We start from the raw sequence: 18246 nt of genomic DNA on the forward strand, positions 1-18246 counted from the left end.
AGCTGGCTGATGTGGAAACTAGCGGGACTGAGAAACTGAGTTACATCAGATAGGGCCTTACCCTTCCTTGGTCGAATGAGGAATTGATTTGATCTCCTGCTGTTACCCATGACCCAGAGCCTGGTCTCTCTTCCAAACCTATCACAGGGGAAGATAAAAAGGCGAAAAAGGATTATCCACAGTATCAAAGTTTCCACTGTCACAGGTCTGACTTGAGGCATTGCCTCCCCATTCTTACCCACTGTTAATATGGCCCGAGTCCACCCCTCAACATGCCTAATAATAAGCAGAGCTAGTCGTCCAAGTAGAGTTTCAATCAAACTGGACCACCAGCCATTCCTCAGACTCCATACTTGCCCCTGTGAGTTCACCCAACTAGTCTGCCTCAACTGAATCTTTGTCTTCTTTTAAGGCTCAGCTCTCAGCTGCCACCCTTCCACTGTCCTGGCACTGTACTTATTAGTATAACTGTTATATTCTCCTAGTAGAGCATAAGCTCCTTGAAGGCAAGGACTGTCTTTCATCCTTGTGACTCTAGAGCCTGGCACAGTGCTTAGCACACAGTAGCTATTTAATAACTTTTAAAAAACTGAATTTAAATCAACAACTTCCCATTTTTTTATGGTAGCAAAGAACTGGCAACAGAGTACTTGCCCAACCACTGAGGAATGGCTAAACAACTTGTTGGGTACGGATATAATAAAATATTACTACATCTTAGGAACCAATGAATATGAAAATTAGAGAATCATAGGAAGACTTCTATGAACCAATGCAAAGTCAAGTGTGCAGAACCAGGGGAAATATACACACAATGATTATAATAGAAATGGAAAGAGCAAAAAAAAAGAAAAAAAAACCAAACAAACCAAAACAACTGAACTCTGAGAAATTGTAATGATCATGTTTAGTCCCAAAGAAGAGCTTTATCAACTTTCTTTCTTTGCAGAAGTAGAAGACTATGGGAGAGGAATATTCCATCTACTGACAAATTTGCTTGAGAAGTTGGTTAGTTTTACTATTTTCCCTCCTTGTCCTTTTCTAATTTTTTTCTTGCTACATTATGGGGGTTAATTCTTTGGAAAGAATACATATTTAGAAATGAAAGTAAAGTAAAAATGAAAAACATCAATAATTTTTTAAAAAGAAATTGATGGCTCACATTTGCACTTTTGAAAGCACTGTGTAAGCTGTGCTTCTAAGAACCTTGCTAGGGAGGTCAGCAGAGCAAGGATAAATCTCCCCATTTCAAAGACAGGGACCTTGAGGTTCAAGACAGATTATATTTCTATAGTGCTTAACAAATTTCAAAGAATTCTGATTACAATAACCTGGTAAGGAAGCCTGGAAAGGCTTATCTTCTCTATTTCAAAGATGAGGATACTGAGGCTTAGACACCGACAGGGGACACTCCCATAATACTTTATAAAGAGATTTCATTACAAGCTTCCAATGAAGTCACGAGTACAATTTGTCACCCCCATTTTAGAGATGGGGAAATTGACGCCCAGGGCAGGGAGGTGGTTTGCCGCAGGTTCTCTGGCAAATGAGGGGCAGAGCGTGGACCCAAACACAGACTGCCCGATGGCCAAACCAAGCCTACCTTTCCACCCTACTTTGGGGTCTCCATACCTGTGCTTGTCAGCTTAGCCAGTACTAAAGGCCAAACCGCATTTTCAACAAAATTCTAGATTAAGACTTGTTGAGTTTCTGCCCTTGGCAGTGGTGGTGGGGGACGGTGGCACATTCCAGTGTCAAACAGATGGGCCCTTGACTGGTCTTGAGGTTACAGGTGCTGCTTCAAGCCCCATATTATGCTCTTCATCATTTGGAGCAATAGGAAAGCATGGGGGGGGGAAGGGAGGGGGAGAGAGAGAGAGAAGAGGAGAACGGAGAGAGTATGTGTATGTATAGGAAGAGAGAAAGGAGGCAAGGGGGTGAGGAAGGAAGAGAGGGAAGGGAGAGAGAGAGAGGAAAAATGAGAGAGTGACAAAGAGAGGAGAAGGAGGGAGAGAGAAAGGGAGGATAGCAAGAGAGAAGGGAAGGAAGGGGGGTGGGAGGGAGAGAGAGAGGAGAAAGGAGAGTGAGAGAATGGAGGGAGTGAGGGGGAGGGAGAGAGAGGAGGAGGAGGAGGAGGAGAGAGAGAGATCACACATATGTGTGTGAAGGGGGAAAGGGGGCAGAACTCTCTTTCCTGGCTGGCTCAGAATCCAGCCTCCCACCACCATTTACCATGGCTACCACCGCACCCTGGTACTCAACAAAGATAAGCAGGAGGCTGACACCCAAGACCGTGGCTTGCCTACTCTTCTTGGAAGAGTCTGTTTTCAGGAAAGGATCCTCCTGAGCATTTTTCTTCCTTTTTCTACGATATGATGCACTCCCCCCCATTCCTCTCCCTAAGGACACCTTTACAATTCCTGAATGTTAAGGCTAGAAGGGGCCTGAGCAAAGAGAACGTGGGACATCAGAGCTGCAAGTATCTTTAGAACAGGAATACCAGGAAGGAGCTTAGAACAGGGAACAAAGACTGTCATCAGAAGTGGTAAGGAGAAAGATCTCTCTCTGATTCTGGGCCTGGCTCTATCCCTTCCCTCCTCCCAGGGTGGGGTCACAGTTGAGACTGTGGGCAGCCTGGGGGGTCCAAAACTGCTGGGAGACAAACCCTTGTTATCATGGCACACATGGTAACGGCTGGTTGGAGAAAGGACTAAAGTACCAAACAGCCCAAGAGGCATGCTAACTACAGGGTTCAAGGTTACACACATCAGCCTCTTTCCTCTCCATTTGGAGATGTATCCCCAGCCCTAAGGTGATGGCCTGGGCTTTGTATGCCCATTTCAGAGATGGAGAAATGGAGGGCCACAGCGGGAACATGATCTGACCAAGGTCACCCTGAGTTGCCTTGTGATCCCTGCTGGGGACCTCCAGTCCCTTATCTATAAAGTAAGGATGCCGGACCCTTTAAGCACCCTTCCTGATCCTCATTGTTTAGCTGGGTTAGGGCTTCTGCAGGACTTTGGGGGAAGGAGAGAAAGCTCCCTGCCCTCTCCTCCCCTGGCAGTCGATTATCACAGCAAACACACTGGATCTGTCTCACCAGCGCTGCTCACTGCTCATTTCACCAGAAACTTCTTTCAAATTACATCCTTCTATTTCGGTGCCTTTGTGTTAATCATTTCCCTAGAGAATTGGTGTTTAATTGCTGTCTAATTTGCATAATTATGCATATTAATCTCCACACCTAATGAATATTCATACTTCTCATTTAGATTTTGTTTTCTAATCAAAAATTTCCAATGTGATTATGGTGCGGAGCAGGATGGGGTGCTAATAATACCACGGGTACTGGGGGACGCTGCCAATTCTCCCACCGCTGACTTCCCACAATCAACTTTTGCTTTGCTTATGTGTTTTCTAAAGCAATTCATCCTCAGAAACCCAGCAAACACCCCTCACAGGCAGAAGACAAAAGCCTTTACTCCCAGCTCTGCAACCTTGGGCTTCAGCACCACGAGGCCCCCTCCCTGCTTGCCTTCCCTCCTTAGTGCCAGCCTTTAATTCCCTGGCCCATGGGTAAAACCTCTGGTTTCTGAACTGGTTCTCAGATTCTATAACTTCCTTCTACTCCCCCTGACCTCTAGTTTTCTGCCTGCAGTTCCCTGGCCTCTGGTTTCCCAAACTTTCAGTGGCCCCCAGCCTCTGGCTCTGGCCTGCTTCCTTCAGCCCTTTCTCCATTCTCCCCTCCGATGGAGTAAAGGGGGAAGCAACCTTGTTACTGATCCAGGCCAAGGCCCCAGGACCAGACCTAGAGCCTCCCAGGCCTTCTGCGGGAGGCTAGCTGTCAGCCTGGGCAAGATGGCTGACTGTCCCTCATCTCCCACACCTGCCGCAGGTGCTATCAGCTTGAACCATAGTCCTAGGAGGCTAAGACCCAACTTGCATTTTAAGGAGAAAAAAAAAAAAAAAGAATCCTTTCCCAAACCCGGCAGGGCCTCCCTCCCTATTCAGATGGTACAAAAATAGGGACTTCTCCCCCCACTCCCATTAATACAGTTATTAAAATCAAAACCCCCACAGATTAATTATGCATTTTAATAACTCAGGTCATGAATATTCATAATGCGTTTCTTGCTCATGTTCTAATTAAAATGTACTAATAGAATAAGATGTAGCTGTCAGAGTGGAATTTTTTTTACTCTTTTTTTTTTTTTTTTTAATGCCAGCACTAAGGAGAGCTTATATATGATAATCCTTGGATTGGCACAGCCCAGCCCAGATTTGGTACAAAGAATGGGTCTAGCTGAGTCTGGAGACTGGTTTAAAGGCTTCTCACCTCATCAGGCTGGCCATGATGCCTGCTGGGCTCTCCCTATGGTGGAGTGACAGGAGCTTAGGAGTCCCTGGTATCTAAGCTGACAGCTTCTAGCTTGGGGGAGGGGGCAAGAGAAGGAAGAGGAGGCGAGAAGGAGACAAGAAAGGGACAAGAGGAGAGAATGATGCTTACAGAGCAATCAATTTTTCTTTTTAAGGTTTCCTAGACGTCAGATGAGCAACCGCCTTGCCTGCCAACATCAAGGTCCACTTGGGCCTGGCTATGAGCCTGGTAGATGCCACCCTCTCTAACCAGCCAGACATGCTTTGGCCAGGCTGGGTTCAGCATCAGATCCCTGAAGCCCTGGCTGAGGATGGTCCCTCAGCCAACGTCTACCCAACCAGCCAACAGCTCCAAATGTGCCCATTCATTATTCAAGCAGCAGTCTCCTCTTTAAAAGAAAGAAGCTGGACTAGCAATTGTCTTACTCTTTCTTCCAGTTCTGCCATTCCATGTTCTAGAGCCCCTAGCTCTCACATTTTAGACTCTAAGGTTCCAGACAATCTATACTTTACATGCCCTTACACTTCAGACATTTTACCTTGTTGTTTTCTAGCATCTCTCACAACGATGACATCTCATGTTCTAAGATTGGCACCCACCCCCTTCTCTCTACTCACAAGGCAACCGCCTTAGATCAAGCTCTCATCACTTCCTGCCTGGACACGGCACCAGCTTCCTAATGGATCTCCCTGACTTGTGTCTCTCCTCTATCCTCATCCAACCTCTGTACATTTCCCAAAGTGATTTTCCTGGGGCACCTAGGTGGTACAGTGGATAGAGCATAGGCCCTGGAGTCAGGAGGACCTGAGTTCAAATCCGACCTCTGACCCTTGACATTTACTAGCTGTGTGACCCTGGGCAAGTCACTTAACCCCACTGCCTAGCCAAAAAAACAAAAACTGAAAAAACAAAACAAAGTGATTTTCCTAAATCACAGGTCTGATGTCACTCCCTTCCTCTGTTAACTCCAGTGGCTCCCTGCTACCTCTAGGATTGAACCCAAACTCCTCCATTTGGCATTTAAAACCCTTCACACCTGGCTTCAACCAACCTTTTCAGCTTGATTCATTAGACCTTACTCCCTCCCCTTCAGCCAAACTAGGCTTACTGTTGTCCCCCATACATGACACTCCACCTCCCACCTCAGAGCCTTTGTCCATGCCTAGGATGCCTTCCCTCCTCACTCCTGTTTCCTACAAAGCCCAGCCCAATTGCCACCTCCTACAAGAGGCTTTCCCTGATTCCCCTCCCCATCCTGCTAGTGCCTGCCCCCTTCATGAACTTAGCCCATATTTATTTTGCATATATTCCCACCTTCCCCTGACAGAATGTCAACCCCTTGAGTGCAGGGTCTGCTTCATTTCTTGTCTCTGTACATCCAGGGCCCATCACACACACAGTAGGTGTTGTATACAGACTGATCTCTTCCAGATGTACAGTATCAGGCCTTTCCCAGCACTGATTCTTTCTGGGAGAGAAAGGAAACTGGGAAAACCTGGACCCTCTCACTCAGCTCCTTTCATACAGGAACAACAAATGGCTGATAAGGGCTCACTTTGGGCAATGTCCTCCTCTGGGATCACTCTCACCCCCCAACATCTCCTGCAAATTCCTGGATGACAGACATACAAGGGCTTGCCTGGATCCCACTGGAAGCTTCCTGACAAACAGTTAGCAAATAAGCCGATTTGCTGCTCTGATCCGCTCTGACCACCAAGGCTGCGTCTCCTCACCCCCATGAGGTCCAGAGGGATTTGTAATTGAACACTTTAGGATCAGAGGACTTAGAGCAGATCTAGTCCAACCCCCTCATTTTACAGATGAGCAAACTGAGGCTCAGAGACAAGTGACTTGTCCAAGATCACCCAGTGAGTAAGCAGCAAAGATAGGACAAGTGGGTCTCAACTCCAAATCCAGTGTGTTTTCCCCTGAATATTAGCCTTTAACCCCTGCCAGACACAGACAGGCTTTCTCTGCCCAGCCCCAGGCCTGACTCTCCCTGAAACTGTAGGATTCATAAACACCTCTCCTCTCTGACTCTGGAGGACACAACCACTAAGCCTATAAAACTTGAGCAAATTTGAAATATCTTCCCAAAAGTGCCCCCTTTCCTCCCTACCCCATGTGTCCAGCCCTAGGGTCAATGTTGTGAAAAAACAGAGTCTTTGTTGAAGAGCTGGGGGAAGAAGAGAAAGTGAGGGCATCCCCACAGAGAATGACCTCAGGCCTTGCACACTGGGGGCCTAGCGTCCAGACACAGATGGCAAAGTGACAGCCAGTGAGCTCCATATCACTAGAAGTGGACAAGAGGAGGCCGGACAAGCCCTCAGAGATGAAATAAAGGGGTCTGGGGGCTTCTGCCCCAGAGCCTGTGTTTCTGGGAGGTCCCTTTCTCTCCCTGAGAGGATCCAGGGTTCTAGAGGGAGAAGTATCTGTGTGTTTGGGGCAGGGGCTTCATGCTAAGAGGTGTAACGGTTAACATTCTGCCTACCGGTTTTGGGAGGGACCCTCCAACTCCGAGAAGAACCGGCAGGTCGAATGGCTACACTATGACAAACCCCCTTCCCCCACCCTCTCCTGGCTGCTACAGTAACATAGTTAAACACTGTTTCTCCCATGATTGCTTCCCCTGTCGGTTACTGGCAAGCCTTGGTAAAGTACCAGGCCTGGAGCCTAGCAGGAACCTCCCTTCAGGGACTCCAGGGTCTAGCTCAGGGCCTCTTCACTTCGTTCTGTGTCCTGGAAGCCTCTGCCTCAGTCTGCTGAAGTCTATGGACCCCTTCTCATAATTTGGGTTTGAAATGACTGAAGAAAATAAAATGCTTAATTTCAGTGAGAAATTAATAAAAATAAAGCTATAATATTTCCTCCATCCAAATTCAGAGAGCCCCTGAAATCTTTCCATACACCTCTTGGGAGGCTGTGGACCCCAGATCAAGAAACCCTGATCTAGCTGGAGGAAACATAGATAACCATAGGCCAGTGTGGCTCAGACAGACTCAGACTGGGCTGCATGTGTGGGCCAGAGCACTCCAAAGGGAGCTGACTGCCTGGGGGTCCAGCTAGGCAGAGCAGGCTTCCTAGAGGCACTAGCACTTGAGGTGGGGCAGATATAAGGGAAAAGGCCCTTCCAGACAAATACCCTGCCCCAGATCCAGAAGCCCATTGGTCTCCCTTGGGGCAGCAGAATCAGAGGCCTGTGGAGGTCCTCAGGTCACCTCAGCTGAAGCAGCACCTTCCAGGACACGGAGACTGGCAGAAGGGGAATCAGGGGGCTGAGCTGAGGGGGGTGTTTTGGTATTTGGGGCTGAGTTAAGAGTTAGAAAAGACCTTAAAGATTCTGTTATTTGCAGCTTCTCATTTTTACCCAGAGAAGCTAAGGCCCAGAGAGGGGAGGGAGCTGGCCCCATGACACACGGGGAAAAGAGCAGAATTGTGCCCCCTCGACCAGAATTACGCTGCGCTTCCTTAGGTGTAATCAGGTAGGGTCCCCACCGCAGCCTCAGGACAACCCTGACCTGTCTCAATCTTGTCCCGGCACTAAATTAACCCATTGTGCAACTAATGCCAGCTCACACTTTCAGTGGGCCTTGTATTATTCAAAAAATTTTTATGTCCATCTCATTTGAGCCAGACACCACCTACCCCTAATTTGGGAGATGGGGCAATTTCCCCACCTGTAAAATGGTGATGACATCTGGCCTGCCTTCCTTGTAGGGCTGTGCTGAGAGACTCCAGGGAGATGGGAGTCAAGTCTTTGTAAGCTGTAAGTGGCTAGATACTCGGCAGGTGCTTCAGAAGTACTGCTAATCATTGTGTCCATGACACAGACGAAGAAAACAGAATAAAGGTGTGACTTACTCAAGGTCACAAAGTAGGATCTAGCGTGGACATTACCAATGACAAGCAGTCACAGAATCACAGCATGTTAGCAACAGACAGGTCCTCAGGACATGGAGGGTAAAGGCTAAGAGAGACTTTAGGGTATAGAATGTCAGAGCTGGAAAGGACCTGGGAGATCATTTAGTCCAATCCCCGGACATTACAAAAAGGTAAACAAAAGCTCAGAGAGGCAAAATGGTTTTCTCAGGTCACTCTGGGGTACTGGCACACTCAGATCTCCAACCCCTCAGTCCAGGGTTCTAGCTGGCACACCACATTGCCTTGGGTAGCTAATAGGTTCCATTCCATAATCTCAAAAAATGGATTTCTCAACATGCCACTCTGCTCTAGCCTAAAATTTGGAGTTTATGGCCACAGTTTCCTATATCCCCAATAGGAGTTTCCTGACCCGGTGAAAGGCTCTTTGAGGCGCTGCCTGAAGTGTGCTCAAGCTAGAAGCCTGTTTCCCCGGCCCCTAGAACTATCTCCATTCACCCTGGGCCCACTGAGGGAGGCCAGGAACCCCCACCCCCACCTCCCGCATGTGATGTGGGGCATGGGGACAGAGGCCAGCAAAACAAGGGCACGTACAAGCACTGACACAAATAATGCTTCCCTCTGCTGTTGTCCTTGGCTCTCGATGGCTAGTTGCATCATCCCTGTGGCATCCCCTGGCTGTGGGCTGACAGACTCGCCTCCACGAGCTAGGTGAGGAAACCAGGCCGTGGACAAAAGGCTCCTGTGTCCTGCCTCGGGGTCACAGGGTGACTGGGGGGGTGGGGCCCAGCCTGTCAGCTCCTGAAAAGGCCCTCGGAACACCCGGCAACCTGACATTCCACAGGAACACTGTGACTGTGGTGCATGGCTATAAATATCCTCCCCCCATTCCCTACTCCCCTGGCCAGGAGGCCAGGAACTTCCTCACTCTGAACTTCTATAGCACTGCTCACAGATGACCCAAGACATGACCAAACTCAGGTGCTTTGTGGGATTTGGCTCCCTGGCAATGTGCTCTATAAGGTTCATCCCTCACTTTTGCAACATCCTATGCTCTAAAGGTCCTCCCGGCTCTGACATCCTGGGTTCTAAGGGCCCTGCCAGCCATGATTTTCTGGGTTCTAACACACTTCCTCATTCTGACAGTCTGTGTTCTAAGGTCCTCGCTGGTCCTAACATTCCATGTTCTGATATCCTTTCCAGCTCTGGCTCATTTTATGATCCTAAACAGAAGAAATTCCAGAAAACAAGGTTGATGGATTCAAGAACATAGATTAAAAAAAAAAAAGCTTCTACACAATACAAAGAAGATAAACAAGATAAAAAGGAAAAGGGGGTGGAGCACATTTCTGGTCCTCAGGCCCCAAGGGAGGCCACATTTTCTTGGCCAAGGTAACAATTTGCCTTCTCTATAGACTTCTGTGTTTCTAGCACATGACATCGATGTAAAAACCGAAAAAGTCATCAATACATCTTCCAAAAAAGAAAATATTCTTTCAAGAAAAGAAATAAAATTATAAAATGATCTACAAATGAAAAAGAATTACTGGAAAAATATTCAATTTCCCTAATAACAAAAGAAGCACCGACTAAAACAATTCTGAGGACCCAAAATTCACATGCACCCAAAGCAGCAAAAAGGAAAAGGATGACATTCCCATGTGGACAGTGTTTTGGGAAAAGCTGAACTCCCAGGGCACTGCCGGGGGTAGAGGGAAGGCCCCTGCTAACACAGGCATGTATAAGAAGAAGGGGAAGCCCTCTGCTATCATACACATATATAAGGGGGAGAGGAAGGTCCCTGCTAGCATGCCCACATGCACACACATGCATGTGTATGTGTATGTTTATATGCACACACACAAGTTATAAAAATAATGAACAGTTCTCCCCCAGTCATGCTACTATTGGGAATTTACTCCAGCCAAAGGGGAAGGGAAAAAGAAGACTCTTCAAATATCTGTAGCAGCACGATCTGTATCCACACCAATGACAACATGGCTTTTTTTTTTAAGATGCTAGGAGTTCTCGTAGTTATGACAAACTAGTAACAATCTAAAAGTCCACCAACTGCCAAATGGCAAAACAAACCGGTGGTGGATGAATATCCTAGCCTAAGAATATCTCGATGTGATCAGGCACAAATGGGGAATAGGAACACGAGAAGATGATGAAGAGGAAACGGTGAAAACTGTGCCACATCAGCGTTCACACAGACTATGACAACCTAATACCCGAGTGAATGGCCCTGAAGGGGAATAACTGATAAATCCTCACAGATGCCAAAGAAGCAGAGCTTAGACACCGACGACTAGAGCACTCTCATTTTAGAAACGAGGCAACAAGGCCCAGACAGTTAAGTGATTAACCCGGGAGCCGATCACCAGCCCAGCTGGGATTTGAACCTAGCTGCTCCAACTCTCCAGACCTCTTTCCAAAACACCTGTTACCTGTGTGACTGTGGGCCAGTCACTCAACCTTGCTGAACTTGGGGTTTCTCATCTCTCATTGATTATTAGATTTGTCTTTAAAATTCTACATTTCAAGGTCCTGTCCAGTTATAAAATTCTACATTCAAACGGCACACCTAGTTTCAATGTTCTGTATTCCAGGGCCTGTTGACTGCACCTCTGTACCGCCTTTCCAATATGCCACCCCTCTGGTACAGGGCCTCATCAGCTCAAGCCTGCATCACTGTAATAGCCTGCAGTTAAGTCAGCTTACCTCAAGTTTCCCCTCATTCCCATCCAATCTTCAAGCCCCTCCCTCTGTTAATTATTTCCAATTCATCCAGTCTATAACTTGCTTTGTTGAGATTTGTTTGCATGTTGTCTCCCCCATTAGACTGTAAACTCCTTGAGGGCAGGGACTTTCTTTTGCCTCTTTTTGTATCCCCAGCACTTAGCACAGGGCCTGGCACTTAATAGTAGTTACTTAATAAATGTTTATTGATTCAGTAATTCTAAGGTCCCTCCTAGTTCTAACATTCTATGTTTTATGTTCAGAGGCCACTCCTGGCTGGTCGAAATATCCACACCTCAAGAATATGAGAAACCCCTTTTGCCTTTTTCCAGGTGGAACAGTTCTATTAGTCCTCAGTCCTGGCTCGGTGATTAGATCCTTCACTGATCACTGGAAAATGAGTTCCCTGCCTTGCCAGGTCACTGTTCTGGAGGGAGAGAGTTTGGGCCAGAATGGGAGCTGAGACCATTCGGGGGCCATCAGGCAGGTGCTTTAAGCATGGCAAAGATCAAAGGATTTGGAGTTGGAAGGGCTCTGGAGATCACCTAGTCTTAGCCCCTCTTTTTTAAAGATGAGGGAGACTGAGTCCTCAAGAAGGGAAGGGACTTGCCCCGTGCCACAGTGGTGGTGTGTATTCAGCCAAGGCAGGATTCAGAACCAGGTGCCCCGACTCCAGGCCAATGCTCATTTCTCCATACTATATAGCCTCGGTGGTCACGCTCGGCTCAGTGGGGAGTCCAGGAGGGTAAGACGAGGAAGGGGAAGCAAAGGAGCCAGGTTGTAGTGTGGCCAATGCCTTTCTACATATGTCACTATGGGTTATTGCTCCCCCCCTCTCTGGGCCTCAGCTTCATGCCCTTTCCAGGGTACCTTGCTGCCTCTGAGTAATCCTGGAGAAGGAGGAGAGCCACCTCCAGCCCACTCCCCTGCAGAATGAGCCGCTTTGTTCTGGGATCCAGCCATCCTGCCCCACCCCAGCCTGGTGAGGCAAGGTGGCCCGGGGCCCATGGCCTAGGAGGGAGGGGAAGCCGCTGCACGAGGGAGGGTGGGGCACTGGCCCACGCCTGGGCCCACTGATCCCATCTGTGCTGAGGGCATGGCTTAGAGTCGGGCCTTGGCCAGGGAGGCAGGTTAACTTGGGTTCCAGGCCTAGGCCGGCCACCTGTCCTTGAATTGTCTCATCCAGTCTCTGGGCCTCAGTTTGTCTAGCTGTACGATAGGTCTAAAAAGCCCTACCTCCCTCGCAGAATTATTTTAAGAGAAGAGTCAATGAAGTCATGGTTGGGAAAGCATTTTGGAAACAATAATAGCAGCAGCTCCAGTCTCTGTTTTCAACCATTTCTTGCTTCTAAAGTGTTCTGACTTCCCTACTCCCAATCTAACCCTGGCCCAGGGATGCAGAAGGTGAGGGATCCCTAGGGCTAATAAGCAGAGGCTCTCAGGCAAATCAGGAGTCTGAGTCTAGCCTAGGGGCTCCTAGTCCAGAGAGCGTGGCCCCAAGGCCCCAGCCAGGAAGAGGAGGCGGAAAGGAGGTGGGTGAGTGGGAACTTTGAACAGAATCTAGAACATCAGATCTGGCAAGGCCCTTAGAAAAGGTCCTTAGAACATAGGATGCCAAAGCTGGGAGGAATCTTAGAACACAGGATATCAGAGATGAAAGAGCCCTTAGCACAGAGAATTTCAGAGCTGGGAGGGTGTTAGAACACAGGATGTCAGTATCAGAAAGGAATTTAGAACACAAGATGTCGGGCTGGGAGCAGAGGGTGTCAGTAATCAGAAAGGAGTTTAGAACACAGGATATCAGAGCTGGGAGGGCCCTTAGAACAGAGGATGTCAGTAATCAGAAAGGAGTTTAGAACACAGGATGTCAGAGCTAGGAGGAATCTTAGAACACAGAGTGTCAGTGTCAGAAAGGAGCTTGGAACACAGGATGTCAGAGCTGGGAGGGCCCTTAGAACCCAACAACGATAATAGCTGCCACGTAGTATCACTTGTTGGCCTAAGCACGCTTTCTCACTTGAGCCTCATCACAAGCTGAAAGGGAGGCCTTATTCCTTTCTATTTTACAGTTGAGGAAACAGACTTAAGAGTGAGAGAAAGAGCCTTGTCTAAGGTCACCCAGTGACGTCACTGAGAAAGCTGGGCTATGAACCCAGTGCCCTGGCCTCTAGGTCCAGGGCTCATCCGGTTATAGCCCACGCCTTCTCTCAATAGTGTTCTGCAGCCTTCCCTCAGTGCCCTAGGACACATAATTAGTGTTCTCAAGGCAACCATCTTACTACACCAAGGCTGAAGACAAGGGCTGTCCTTCCTGCCCTTCTCACCCAGGAAGACGGGAAGGTGTGGCCAGCTTCTTTAGCTCCCCAAAACTACAGATTCTTAAAGAGTTCTCTGAGGCCCTAAAAGCTTTGTGCTCCAACCACCTGATGCCAGGGGCTTGTAGGTGACTGAAGGCAGGCCCCCTGACGGCTCTTGGGATACAGGGGATTCTCCCTCCTTCCTTCTGGCTCCCCACTCAGTTAAAGGAGGGTGGGCCTGTAGTTTCCTGGCCTGGGCATGAGGTCCTTCTGAAGAGGTCCTTCCTGCAGCTGTCTTTGGCTGGGTGAGGCTAAGCCTAGGATGGCTGCCTTCTCTTCCACATAGGATACTGAGGTGGAAGGGAACTTGGAGACCACCTAAGACATAGAGGAGGAAACTGAGGCTCCAGACTGGTCAGAAGGAAGGGACACATAAGGTCACACAAGTAATAATAACTGGTATATTTATATATCACCTTAAAAGGCATCTGAATGACTACCCTTACAACAACCTAGTGAGGTATATAGGGCAAGTGTAATATTATTACCCCCACTTTACAGATGAAGAAATTGAGACCAAGGCATTAAGTGAATTCCCTGGGACCACACAGCTAGTTAAAATGTCTGAGGTATGATCTGAACCCAAATTTCTTGACTTAAAATCCAGGGCTCCTTCCACTAAGCCACATTCTCTCTGTTGGTAAAGCGGCAGAACTAGGTTCTGACTTCAGATCCCGACTCCAAACCTGGACCTCTTCCTGATATCTTGTACTTCCTCTGCCGCTGGCTTTGCAGACCCCAGGAGCCGTCAGGGAGAGGGAGAGGGGCCTTAGAATCTGGGGTGGCAGAAGATGGTCTAGCAGAGTTTTTGGGTGGACCTCTATCTAGGAAGGCCCCCAAACAAGAACTTCAGCGCAAGAGCCCCCATCCCCCCACCAAAGGCCTCTTGGCTCATTCAACCTCTTACCTCATAACCTTCTCCTGTTTACTTGGGTAAATATTTGTGACTTACTTGGGGAAGGGGATCTGGGAGGTGGGGATGAAGGCAGGGGGATTTCCACAGCATCAGATGGCCTCATTATTCCCAACAATTCATCATACTATTGTATACTTCCTCCAAGGGAGAGGAAAAAACAGCTCATGGCCTCACTGGGAGGGGAGGGCAGGGCGGAAGGCAGAGGGGGATGATGGGGGGTGGGGGTGGGCATAAGAGAGAGGTAAACAAGGGATTGGTGCTGTCACCAGGGACGAGAATGGGAGGGAGAAGAACGTAAGAGGCCAAACACAAGAGGCCGAGACAGAGAGGGTGAGTCAGTTCCCCAGAAACAATCATCCAAGATAGCCAACCCTGTCCTGTGTCCCCACAAGGCTGGGGGCGGGGAGCTTTCCTGAACAACTTCCTGTGGCTGCAGCTGAGCCTTCCAGGGGCTGAGGGAGCAGGGCAGTGCTTTCCTTTAGCCTATTAACAGTCGTCACAATCAAAGCAGCAGGGTAGAGGGTGCTGGGGTGAAAAGGGAGGAATAATGGGGAGATGGGGTGTGCGGAGGAGGAGAGGAATGCATGAGTTTCACCCTCTGCTTTGAAGAAAAACACAATTAACTGTTTTGATACCTGCCTGCTTGAAGAAAGCTAGAGGGCTGGCTAGATGTCACTAAGACATCTCTTGGGATGGGACATCTAGAGCTGGAAGGGACCTCCAAGGGCATATTATGCAACCCTCTCATTTTACAGGGGAAGAAAGCAAGGCCCAGAGAGGGGAGGGAAGTGACTACCTCAAGGTCATATGGCTTAAAGCAGTGGGTTTTGAATCTAGGGCCTGACTTCAAAGGGCAGCAAGGTGGAGCAGCGGAGAGAGCACTGGGCTTGGAATTAGGAGTTCCAATCTGGCCTCAGACACTTACTAGCTGTATGAACCCGGCAAGTCACTTAACCCTGGTTGCCTCAGTTTTCTCATCTGTCAAATGAGCTGGAGAAGGAAACGGCAAACCACTCCAGTATCTCTGCCAAGAAAACCCCAAGTGGGGTACGGGGAGTCAGATACCACTGAAATGACTGAACCAAAACCACCTGACGCCAAACCCAGAGCTCTTTCCACAGCACTCATTACATTGTAGGATTCATTTAGCTTCTAGGGTTCTGAGGCTTTGAGAAGGCTAGTTTGAGAGAGTCATAGAATGTTAGCTAGAGCTGCAAAGAAACATCATGGAATCTGACATCCTCATTTTACTAATTAGGATATTTTGGCCCAGAGAGGGGAGCTAATTCGAGAGATTCTTGGAGTTCCAGCATATAGTAGTAGGAAGAACCCTGGGTCACAAATCATGGTCCTGCTACTCACTTGCTGTGTAATGCTGGCTAACTCACTGGCCCTCAATGAGCTTCAGTTGTCCCCTTGGCACACTTTTGGTAAGGTCCCAGCCAGTTCTAAATCCTTTGAGCCTATTGCTCTAAGCTTTGAGAGGACACTTCTCACCCTCCAAATTCCAACTAGGAAGTGGACCCATTCCAATAAAAAGGCTTCACTTGTCATATTACTTCTCAGACTGAACCAGCATCCAGACTTGGCCAGCCTGCAAATGATACACCTTCTCCCTTCTGCCCTGGCAGGGCTCAGACCATCTCTGGAGAAGCGTGTGGGTGGCCAAGACCCAAGAACTACCCTTGGACACACACGGGCCTCTTGCTCTTTCCTCAGCCTGGCCTGAGCAGTCAGCCCTGAGGGGAAGGGGTTGGTGGCCATCAAGCAGCTTGTAAAGGACACATGTGACCTATTTCTGAGGCTGCCAAGCACTTCTGGATTCGGGAAGGCCATTGATTATGTAAAATCTTTACTTAAGATGGAAAGAAGGGGGCCTGCAAGTGATGGTGGAGGGTCTGACTGGACTCCCAGCTCCCCCAGGAATCCCTGAGTGACTGGAGCTGAGTCACCCAACCTGCGACCCGACCCCACAATTCTCTGCACAAAGGGGGACTCCAGGAGCCAGAATCATGATGTGCATAGCATGGGATAACCTAGGTCCCCATTCCCAAAGAACAGCTTGATACTGAGTCCTAATGGGAGAGCCTCTGTCTGTCTTTCCCCATGCACCCCAATTTGCTAGGTGGCGAAAAGGGGATGAGAATACATAAATGCAGATTCCCAAAGTAAACCAGGCATACCTTCCTCTATGCATCACCTCACGTCACACACGTGCCACAGCATTGCTGTTTACAGTGCTTCTTAAACACAAAAGCGTTGAAGGGGTCGAGAGTGAAAAAGTTTATAAAGCCCATCTATAATATAGGTGAACAAAGCTAGACCCAGAATGAGCCCTTCAACTAGCCTGTTACGCCTACTTCTATGTCCCACCCACAGTCAGGCACTAAAGTGGGATACAAGAGGGACAGGTCATCGTCGGCTGGAGTAGCCACAGCTGATGTGCACATGAACACTTTCAGGTAGTCAAAGTATTTTCATTACAACATTGTAAAGTTCTAAAGGCCTGCCCAGTTCTGATATTCTAGGTTCTAAAGTAATATCCAGATCCATCATTCTAGGTTCTGAGAGTCCTTGCAGAACCAACATAGTAGGGCCTGAGGCCCTGCCCAACTCCAACATCCTAGATTCTAAGGTCCTGTGAAGCTCTGACATTCCGAGTGTCAAAAGCTGGGTGGCCAGAGGGGTAGGGTTAGGGTGGAGAGAAGACAACAAAAGGCTTGAGGTGGGCCTCCTTTCCCAGCCCCCACTCTCTTCTTTTATCATTTATCAAGCAGAGAACTCTGTGCTTCAGCTCTGAAGACCCTCACCCCAACCCCCCACCCTCAGAATCCTTCTCCACATCAAAGCGCAGCCCAGCCCAGATGGGAGTTGGGGACAAACTTTAAAGGGAGCTCCATTTGCTCTCCCTCTCTCTCTGTTCTGCTCTCACCCCAATTATCTTTCCTAAACAAAAGTTCCCAGCTCGCCTCCCCTGGCTCAAGCCTCAGCCCAGCTCTCAGGCAGAATCAACAAGCTCCTGGGGACAGCCTGGGTATAGTAAGAAAGAGGCCTGACCTGGGAGTCAGGAAACCTGGATTCTAGTATGAATGTGGCCATGTCATCTTGGGCAAGTCACTGATTCTCTCTGGATCTCATTTTCCCCATCTGGAAAATAGTAATAATAATTACCCTGCCTCCCAGGGCTACTGACAGGACCACAGGAGAAGTCAAGTGAATGGCCCATGGACATTCTTTTGAGCAAAATTCCTTCCATTTCCTGGACCTCAATTTGAGGCCTGGAACTCTGTCGGAGCTCTGAAGTAGACCATGGAGGGCCTTAGCGAGCAGCTGAGATGGGCCTGAGATCTCCCAAGAGGACAGTGTATGACTCACAGTCCTCATCTCCACTGCCTCCAAGTCACCTGCCTCAGTGACATCAACCAGTACTCTGATGATGACCTGTACAAATCCCCAGCTTTGAGAATCCCTGTTCTCCTCACCTCTGGTGCCCTCCAGTTCCACACAGCCTTGGCCTCTCACCCCTCCTTGGAAATGGCTTCCTGGGTGAGATTCCAAACTGGGGAAACACCAACTGTTTGTCATCTATGGGCCTTTGGTCTCGCCTATTCCTACTTTATCTGCTTTGACCTTGGAAATGATCTAGAGTGAACATCTTGCTTCCCCCACCACCACCTTTTCTGCTTATACAGTCACTTTTCAAATCATTTTTCCTCTTCTTTATAAAGTTCCTATATTCAATCAAGGCAAAGACAAGTACTCTCCAGGTTTAGTATTAGGCCAGATTGCTAAAGAGATACTTTATAGAACTAAGCCAAAATAATGAAATTCACTTCGAGCAACACAAGATCAATAGCCCTAAAATGAAAAAAGCAAGTTAGCGGGTAGATGCCAGGCCTTTAGGACTCCAGGACCTCCATGGTGGTCCATATCCAATCTTGAGCTAAAGGGCCACCCACATGCAACTTCTCCAA

General features: G+C 48.4%; 1 protein-coding gene across 6 annotated transcripts in view; it reads right to left on the bottom strand.

Annotated features, from left to right (window-relative positions):
• Window positions 1–18246, bottom strand: part of TCF3 (transcription factor 3) — a 103014-nt gene that overhangs the window by 57425 nt on the left and 27343 nt on the right. For 5 of the 6 annotated variants that reach the window (XM_027853230.1, XM_027853231.1, XM_027853233.1 and 2 more), the window contains exon 4: window positions 62–138. In XM_027853230.1, the coding sequence (XP_027709031.1) occupies window positions 62–138 (77 nt within the window). Of the gene's footprint in view, window positions 1–61; window positions 139–14308; window positions 14410–18246 lie in introns of those variants that run through there. The other variant, XM_027853234.1, reaches the window with a different exon arrangement.

The sequence above is a fragment of the Vombatus ursinus genome, unplaced genomic scaffold (genome assembly GCF_900497805.2).
Source record: "Vombatus ursinus unplaced genomic scaffold, bare-nosed wombat genome assembly UNPS02009918.1, whole genome shotgun sequence".
NCBI lineage: Eukaryota > Metazoa > Chordata > Mammalia > Diprotodontia > Vombatidae > Vombatus > Vombatus ursinus.